A 10,277-nucleotide genomic window follows, 5' to 3' on the forward strand; every position below is an offset into this window, starting at 1 on the left:
GAGGAGATCACTGGGTCGGGAACTACTAGCAACTTCCGACAATAGGAGGTCCTCAACAACCGACATTCTGGCCTTCATTCGAAAGGCGGAATGACTTTTGTTCAGTTAGGGTTTGTTGTAGGACAAAAGATCAATCATGGTCGCGGTGTTCTGCTCAAATGGGAGCTAATACCCTGTTGTTTCTTATCTTTCTTATCTTAACTGACTAATTTTACTAACCGCTTCCTTATATCCATATTGTACATATCTAGCAAATTTACGACTTCGTTTTACGAATATACGAAACAATTTCATGTTATTTTTTAATGTTTTTCGAAGAACACGTTGTATGAGTGAGTAAAGTCTGCAACATCATAGAGGTCTGTACTACTATAAATAAATCCAGCACACGGATAAGTGATATATGTTTTGTTTTTTATAAATTGTTGTTTTATAAAAACTACTACTAACTGTCAACTAATAGTATAATATAATAGAATATAATCAAATCACATAGTTTGTGAAGCTTGGCAAGCTATATGCAAAATTTTGCCATCTATGTCGGACCAAAAACTTTTCTTATCGTCCATTTTTTCTATGTTTACATGTCTCTAAAAATATGAGACATTGCTTTTTTTTATGGGGATATTAAGTTAAATACGTTTACATTAATAATATAAGTAGTTTAGTAATTAAGAAATGCAGGATTGTCCAATTTCAATTATCTGTCACAAGTAAAGCTAGTAAGTACAATATGCATTTATCATGTCGCATTAATAAATAAAGACAATACAGTCTAATATCAGTACAGAATCTAATGCATCTGATAACAGAGAGAGTTCATTTAGTTATTATAATTACATTCAAGAAACCAAAGAGTCAGTTGTGCATTTAAGAAAGAAAAGCCATACAGTGGAATACTAAAAATCATATATTGGAGCGGGTTGTTTGGGTTAGGTTGCAGTAAAGGGTTTATGCCCAGAGCGTACTTAAGCTTATATAATTTTCCGTTGTGGTATCACAGGATTAGCATTTATACACGTGCGGAATAGAGGTCAACGTCTCTACCATGCCTTAAAAATGAACCAACCTGACAATTGTATAAGACTTCGAAAGGTCACATCTTCCTTCAATTCTACCTTCAATGATCAAATTGAATGGACAGTATTTTTCTGGGTACGTTAACGTGTAAAAGTTTTGCCAAGTTTGTGACATGGGTTCTATAACTCTTCCTTCAAGTTGTTTATAAAAGCCCTACATTGGTAAACAAAATTCCGTGTTAGAGTTATATTAAGAAATATAAGTCAGATAATCCCACAAAACTACAAAATTTTGACTATATCTCCACTTAGTTCATATTTTTTTTATTGAGCAGTATATAACAATGAATTGATTTACTTAAGATTTTATAAAACATCTTCACCCTTAACAGGATAAGATACTGATATCTAATGAATTATGTGCAGGGGATTACTAAAGGCCAGTATCTGAAATTGTCGAAAAAATACATATTTATTCCACAGCATGATTTTGAAAATTAATTGCAAAAATCTCTTTTTTTGAGAGCGAATTATGACTATCTAGGGAATAACTAGGGAATTGCTTATCTATTTATAAATAGTTTGCTGAAGACATAATACAAAAATGGACGACATAATAAATATTATCTTTTCTAATAAAGTAAAACCTTAGTCTTTCCACTTTAAACCGTCTTGCACCAGTTCCTTAAATCTACTACAACACCGGGTTAAACATTTGAATCCGTAACCTTAAAAACAAGAAAAAGCTTCGTTTTTTCGTACTATCTAATCTTAAGATACTTAAATTTTTCTTACATTTCTAGAATAATTTGTAAAAAATAACTATTTGAGTTTCTTATTTACCGTTATTTAATGGTACGAAAGTATTAAATGTAAGATGCATAGAATATGCAAATAAACATGGTATGTAGCACTATTAGGCTTGAACATTTCTATTAAAAACCTGGTCATGTTTATTTAAAATAAAAAAAATCGTGAACAACATTGAAAATATACATTAAAAAAGTTAAAAAAAACGGGGTCTTATGGTAATGCCAAAAGTTAGTTGTTTTCTATTCTAACAGATAGAAATCTTGTATGTACTGTATTTTTAATTCCTCTTCTTCTTTCAGTAAATAGGCAATTATATAAAACGTGGTATATTGTGTTATATTTATTTATTTTCGTAGAAAACGTAAAGTCCATTAAACATAAGCGATAGGGTAGTATTTCCATGTATTATGAAAGCAGTACTAGAAGTAAAATAAAAGTTTTATTTTATAAAATACGTCTGATATGGTTATGTTTATTGATATAAAAATAAAAGCCGCGTGGTTAAGCACTCCTATATGGAAGAAATCAAACTGCCCGCATAGATATCCAATGGCCATATTAGAACTACTACAAAAAAAACGTAAAATAAGGAAAAAGTGGCAACATTCGAGATCCCCAGCAGTTAAAGCTAATTTAAATAGGCTGACTAAAGAACTTACCTTTGAGATCAAGCGCTTTAAAAATAAACAATTCCATTCATACTTGTCTGATTTGACCAATGATCGCAGCACAGATTACTCCTTGTGGAAATGCACTCGAAATATAAAACGTCCAGCCTCTCATAACGCACCAATAAAGACCTTCACTAGCCAATGGGCCAATAGTGATAAAGAAAAAGCTGAACTTTTTTCTGAACATTTAACAAAAGTATTCTCTATTTCTGGTAGTGAGAATAGTGTTGAAACTTGTTATCTAGCGAGCTTGAAGTAATGATGATAATAAAGAACGAACTGAAGCTAAAAAAAACACCAGGATATGATCTCATAACTGCAGAAATTCTTAGAGAAATCCCAGCGAACTGCATAGTTAAAGTTACTAACATCTTCAATGCTGTTCTACGATTGAAATATCTCCCTTCGTTGTGGAAGGTCTCAGAAATTATTATGGTCCTTAAACCGGGGAAAGATGCAAACGAGGTTAGCTCCTATAGGCCAATAGCTCTCCTACCTGTGCTTTCAAAAGTATTTGAAAAAATTATGCTTAAACGGATGTTGCCTTTACTTGAACAACAGCAGACCATACCTATGCATCAATTTGGATTCAGGTGTAATCACTAGACCATTGATCAAGTCCACAGAATCACAAACGTAATCGAAACTGCCCTTGAGGAAAAGAAAGTATGTTCAGCAGTATTCTTAGACGTATCCCAGGCTTTCGACAAAGTTTGGCATACAGGTCTACTAACAAAAATAAGAGACATTTTTCCGTGGGAGTATTTCGATATGGTTTCTTCTTATTTGACCAATCGTTACTTCCGTGTTAAGCATGGAAACGATTACAGTGAACTCCAAAAAATCAACGCTGGGGTACCCCAAGGCAGTGTACTTGGTCCTTTGTTATATTTAATATACACACATGATTTACCAACGAGCTCAGCGACGTTTACAGCGACGTTCGCTGACGATACAGCTGTTCTAGCGATTGGAGATGATGAACTAACAGCAGCCAGGCGTCTGCAGTCTTCTGTCAATGACATCATCGCTTGGGCTGAAAAGTGGAAAATAAAACTTAACCACTATAAATCAGTTCACGTCAACTTTACAAACCGAAATATCAGATTTATGCCCCTCTACATTGATGGAATACAAATTCCACATTCTAATACGGCTAAGTACCTCGGTATGACATTGGATGCAAAGCTGAGATGGAATGAACATGTAAAAAAAAGAGAGATGAGCTGAATATAAAATACAGATCAATCAAATGGCTTATTGGAAAGAAGTCGAAACTGTCACTTCATAACAAGCTTTTAATTTACAAACAAATATTGAAACCAATTTGGACATATGGTATTCAGCTCTGGGGATGCGCTAGCAGCACACATGTTGAAACCATACAAAAATTCCAAAACGTTATATTAAGGGGTGTGGCAAATGCACCATGGTACGTAAGGAACTCTGATCTGCATCGTGATCTAGGGATAAATACGGTGGTGGAAGAAATACAGCGAAATGCAAGAATGCACCTGCAGCGACTGTACTCTCATCCGAATGATGAAGCTAACGAACTGGCGTCAATAGAGCCAACACGTCGCCTTAAGCGTCTAAAACCTTGTGATCTTTGGTCGCAACCTGTCCGAAATGCGTGATAAATGAACTTGCGTGATTTCTAATTAAATTCTTTATAATTGTTGATTAAAATTGTTTGTTAGCTTATTATATTGTTAGCTAGTTACTCTTATAAAATTTATTTAATCAAATAAAAAAATTTATATATACAAAAACAAAAAAAAAAAAAAAAAAATTGATATAAAAATTAAATCGTATCACTAAAATTTCTTACTTATCTATATATTTTATTAAAACAAAATCATTTGTATTGGCTCCCAATAAAGCGAAGCTTACGACTATGTCTAATCTTTTATACAGGTAACAGATCCAAACTAAGCAGAAGACACTCTGTCCTTTCAATTAAACCCAAAATGTCAGGTGTTGAGAATATGATAAGAAGAACTGCCGTCACAGTAATCTACTCAGGGTTATCATCCATCAGGGTTAATGAGTAAAAATACCACACTAAATATGAGATCTATTAATTGACTTTTTTAAAGCACAGTGCTGATCATAAAATATCATTCTCAAAATAGGTAATACATAAAAAGTATGACACTAAAGAGATGACGTCGATAAATAGATTTTTTTGAAATATATATTTTATATGCCGAGTCATTTCAATTGAATCTAAAATGTTAGCTATTGGGATATGAAAATAGGAACTGCCGCCATAGTAATCTCCTCAGGGTTATCATCCACAAAATAGTTATTGAGTAAAAATACCACACTAAATATGAGATCTACTATTAATTGACTTTTTTAAAGCGCAGTGCTGATCACAGATTATCATTCTTAAAACATTTAATAAATAAAAATATCACACTAAGTAGATGACATTCATATTACAGATTTTTTTGAAATATTTTATAAGCCGAGTCATTCGAATAAAAATTAAAATTTTTAATATTAACCCATTGGTAGCAATTTGTTATCATTAATATATTATTAAAAAATTTTTATTTTATTTTACGCAATCAATAATACTTCGCTTAATATATTCTTGATAGATTTTATTTATTAAATTTTCACACATGAATACTGAGAGAATAATGATAGATATTTCAACCTTTATATTTCCCATTTGAAGTACTTAAGAAGCCGAAGTATATAAAAATTTAATTTTTTTTAATTCGATAAGATAAGATGTTTGCGAATTCAATTCTATTCAAGCACATTTTTGGTTGGCATTTCATACTTTAAATATATATCTCGGAAGTAATTGTACTTTTCCTTTCAACAAGAAAACTTGTAAATTTGTTACAAATGTCACTCGCCAATTGGATATATTACTTCTTCCTACTGTTAACAATTGTTATCATAATGAGAGTAAGGCAAATACAGATTTTCGTTCAATATAGAAAAATTAAAAAATCTTACTTAGGTTCTATGGAAAGCGAGAAGCTTAAAATTTGATGAATTTAATGATGATAACAGTCCAAACGGTAAGTTTAGATAAGAGTGCAAAGCACACGAGCTTCAAATTAAATTAAACAACTAACACTAACTAAAACTACTAACTAAAATGTGAATGAAATAAGTGAATATTTGAATTGTATATAAACAAAATAATTTGTTTATTTTTAAAGACATTTTTTTTATATTCACAAACTTGCACACTGATAAGAAATGCAAATAATTTGATAAAAAAAATGTGAAGTGAACTAGTTTAAATTGAAAAAATTAATACAAAACAAATTGAATAAATACCATGTTTAACCAAAAAAAAATGTATCAGCCATCATCAATTAAAGTTATACTAATTCAAAGACACCAATGAAACCGAATTCTCTAGTCACCCAAAAGAAATTTTTACTTCAGATAACATCACATAAATTCATATAATTATTTTGAATATCAAATAATACAGATCAGTGCGTTTTTAGAGATTTTAGTTCCATTTGAAATCTACCCTAATGCTCAAAAAGTATCCGGATTTTGTTTGTTAACTACTCCTTAAGTAATAGACCTTTTTCAAACATTTTTTTTTGTTATGTTGGTACACCCTTTCTTGACATATGGTACAAATTTGAGCGCCATCTGTCAATTAGTTTGCTTACAGCAGCTGTTAATGTGAAACTATCTCAAGTGCATTTAGCGATTTTTACTATGGAAAATTCTTGTTGTACGCGATTTTTTGATCAAACACGGCACCACTAGCATCGCTCAGGCACCATATTCGCCAGATCTGGCGCCGTGTGACTTTTTCCTGTCCCGAAACTCAAATTGCCCCTTCGTGGTAAACGTTTTGAATAGATTGAATCGGTGAAAGAGAATTCGCCGAAGGAACTAAAAGCCATACCTGCACGGGCCTACGAAAAGTGTATGGAAGATTGGGTTAAGCGTTGGCATATGTGTATTTCTTCAGAAGGAGCATACTTTGAAGGAGATAAAATAAATTTGGAATAAAATTTAAATTTGTGTGGTTTATTTACAAAATCCGAGTACTTTTTGAGCTGGAGGTACTTAAACTTAGGTATTATCATGTTGAATTGTTAGGAAATATATAAAACTTTTATTTGTATAATAAGTTTTTTTAAATGTGATGCTTTCGTTTTCAAAGTTTATCCTAAAGATATCAGACAGAACTACTTCCAACCAATTTCAACTACTTTTAACAACTATATAAAACTGAAAATTATCGCATCACATTTTTTAATCTGACAAAATATTGTATAATTTAAACATATACAGAGCTTGAAAAATAAGACCTTTATTTGTTAGATCTTCATAAAGTAATCGCATTAGCTTCATGCATTTTATTATATATTAAAATATTTTGCAATTTCCTTATTATTTTGACAAGTAAATTATATGACATAATTCATTTTAAACATTATCATCAATATAAACCTAATAAAAATTATAAAATTTCTTTAAACCTAAGAATGTTGCCGATCATAAATCGCAGAAAAATAATAAAAAAAGATGTCAACAATCTCTCGTGGTTCATTGATTCATATCTACGTCAAACATACGTATATCAATTGTAAAAATAGCTTAAATCGGCGTTCTTCAAATAGTTTTAAGGAATTTTATTTATACTGTTGCAAGTTAAACTGATTTGAGATTAAGAATATGACATATTGGTATGACCAACAGCCACACCATTCTGCATACCTACTATTGCTACTTTCAGATACAAAACCTTTTTCAGCTGTTTCAGACATCAAGTTACTACTTATGTAGCAGATACTTATATCATGAATCTAAGCTTGTTGAAAGAGGCTGCTTTGGAGTCTCTTCTCAAAGTAGTTTGTGGAAAACGTTTATCCCATTGAAAAAATACAGCTAAATTTTTATTCCGACGGCTCTAAGTTTAACAAAAGAGTTAAAGTTTTTGGTGTTTTTTCAAAGAATTTAGGATTGAAGACACACATACACGTCTCTCTAACACTATGATACTTATCAAATAGAAGTTTTATTAATCAAGGAAATAGCTGTATACATAAGCATGATGTGTCTAAACACACCAAAAAAGTATACATAAATATATAACGTTGATAACTTAAGTAAGTTGATATTGCTAATATCAATAGTTGTTAACGATTCCCTAGCGTACCCTAAAAATAATCACCGTTTTCAGACTACGCTAACTGTAGAATTTAGTGCACCGGTGAATTAGTTAGACACACTCACCTTAACCTACCTTATATATAGGAGAACTGTTGCCAATAGGACGTGAATAAACAAAGGCAGTTTCTAAAAATATCATCATTGTTAGTATGCCTACTACAGACTGCAGAGCACAATGATATTCAAGTAAGTTGCAGCGTCTCTAGGAATGAGGGGGAGTGGTTTAGCCCGTGCGAGTCGGGCACTCACCTTCCGGGGCCAGTGCCAGGCAGGGCCGGTGGTCAGTGCGTAAGCATTCCACTCCTCCTTGCCGCAAAAATAAAAATAAAAAAAAAAAAAAACTACAGACTGCAGGGCACAATGATATTAAAGTAAGTTGCAACGTGAACAAATAGGCCTTGTGCACGGAGAGTAGAATTGTTGTCAATAGGATATGAACAAGCAAAGACACTTGTTTAAACTATTGTAGCAGAAATTTGATAAGAAAAAGAGGACATCTCTAACATCATAGACCGTACAGCCGGTCGCTGACTATTTGGCAGACAGATTTACAAGCTAGGAGTACCTTCTCCTAAGTACTGTAGAAGTTGTAGAGGCGAGATAGAAAAAGAAATAGTAGACAACATATTTTATAGCTAGAAGTAAAGTGAGTTGCTTAAACAATGATAACTTAACTTATCAAAACATACAACTCTAAGGTAAAACACATCCTGCGTCATATAAGCGATTCGAAATGAGTAAAGATAAGTTTCTGCTGCAAATTAGTGGTACTACATTGAAGCTATAGGATTTACAATAGGTTAATTGATCAACTAAACTGACTATCGCAATAAACATACTTAATCTTGAGGAGATCCTTAACCAAAGCTATGTACTGCTGCTCTGACTGAAACAAGTATACTATTTTTCACAATCAGAAATTTGTTTAAATGTCCATAATTCTTGAAGTACACAAAATGATTTTGGATTTATGCATTTGTAGTTTTGGTAATTCAAACCGAATTTTCATTAGGTTAAAAATGTACAGTAATTCTAAATAATTCATTCTATAAATGAATCAAAAAACATACTTTAATCACATTTTTTAAAAATACTTTTTTAAATTAAATTCAAAATTAAGTTTTTAATTAGATTTGATATGTAATGTAATGTAAAAACTACATGTAATTATAATGTAAAAAGGTGAATATGTAAAATATGTTCAAATTAAAATATTGCAGATTTCACTTGCCCAAATGAATTGAAGTAATATGTAATAACTTTTTTTTGTTGAAGTCTTACGCTGTACTTTTCGAAACAATATTTAAAAGTTATATTTTGATCTTTATCCATGACCACAATATTTAGAACTCTTGCGATGTTCTTGTAGTCACTATTTTCATGTATTAATTTCAATACCTCCAGGGGCCCACTTAATTTTATACTTATTATTGATTTATTGTACTGTTCCATAGTTCCCATTGTAAACATATCTTTTTTTCGAGTCCAGTTGACATCTATTTTCTGCAAGAACATAGTTGCTAACCGAAATGCTTTCGGAATGTCCAAATCGTCCTTATGATCCTCTTCAAAAACAAAGTCAAGATCGTTATTGAGACATACTGTATATTTTGTATATTCAGGTTTTATGTACTCTTTAGTTAGTTTAAATATTGAATAGTGAAAAAACGTATTTGCGATATCCGCAACTGGTTTGCTTAAGTTCTTGTTTGTACTCATTAGCAGGATAAGCATCACGTCCGCGACTACGTTAAAGTTTTCCATTTCACAACATATATTTCCATAATGTATTCCATGATAGTTCATTAAAAAATCAATCTTTTTAGCTTCTGATTCAATTACAATATCCATAAATTCATAAATGATTTTAAATACAACTGAATGCAAATCATTTTGACATATTTTTACGTCTATCTTGTGCAATATATATTCATCAATTAATTTTTGCATACGATAGGTAGTGCTCCGTAATGCATTTAATGATATGGCATCCAAATTATTGAAAATAAGAAATAGAATCTCAATTGGCAACTGATCAAGCTTTATTCTGCAATTAAATAAAAAAAATTTTAAAAGTTGTTAATTAATAGTGTATGGTATATTAAATTAAAATAATTAAATTATGCAACGAAACAGTGCTATGATTATAATATCGATATACACACAATCTTATTTGATATCATGTGATAAGTTAGACAGACAACGGATTCCAGAAATGTTGAATACTAATGACATCCCTTAGAAGTGTTAAAAACTTAAAGGACACAACAGCTAAGGTTTGAATATAACAAAAGTTTAGAAAAGTGTATATTAAGTATACAGAAATACTTAAGCGGTAAAAAATGAAGATATAGGTACTATTTTTCATCATCCTCCCCATCATTCCATCAATATCACACTTTCGACTGTTCTCAAAAATATATATGAAATACGAAGAGAAGACTTGACGGCATGACGACAATAGTCAGTCGGTAAAGAAGTGCAATTATATAAATATTTATTTCAATAAAATCAACCGTGCTTTTAACTTGTAAATAGATGACAAGCATAAAAAAATATTAAGATTAGTAAATATTAGATTTACATATTTCAACACTTT

At 31.2% G+C, this 10,277-nt stretch overlaps 1 protein-coding gene across 1 annotated transcript; it reads right to left on the reverse strand.

Moving 5' to 3' along the window:
- Nucleotides 1–8,882: 8,882 nt before the first annotated feature.
- Nucleotides 8,883–9,726, reverse strand: LOC119683168 (the record flags this gene model as incomplete). Its single annotated transcript, XM_038096787.1, is given in 1 exon segment — nucleotides 8,883–9,726. A coding segment is annotated over 1 exon segment (842 nt), but the record flags the coding sequence as incomplete, so codon positions are not given.
- Nucleotides 9,727–10,277: the final 551 nt, after the last annotated feature.

The sequence above is a fragment of the Teleopsis dalmanni genome, chromosome 2, assembly GCF_002237135.1.
Source record: "Teleopsis dalmanni isolate 2A chromosome 2, ASM223713v2, whole genome shotgun sequence".
NCBI lineage: Eukaryota > Metazoa > Arthropoda > Insecta > Diptera > Diopsidae > Teleopsis > Teleopsis dalmanni.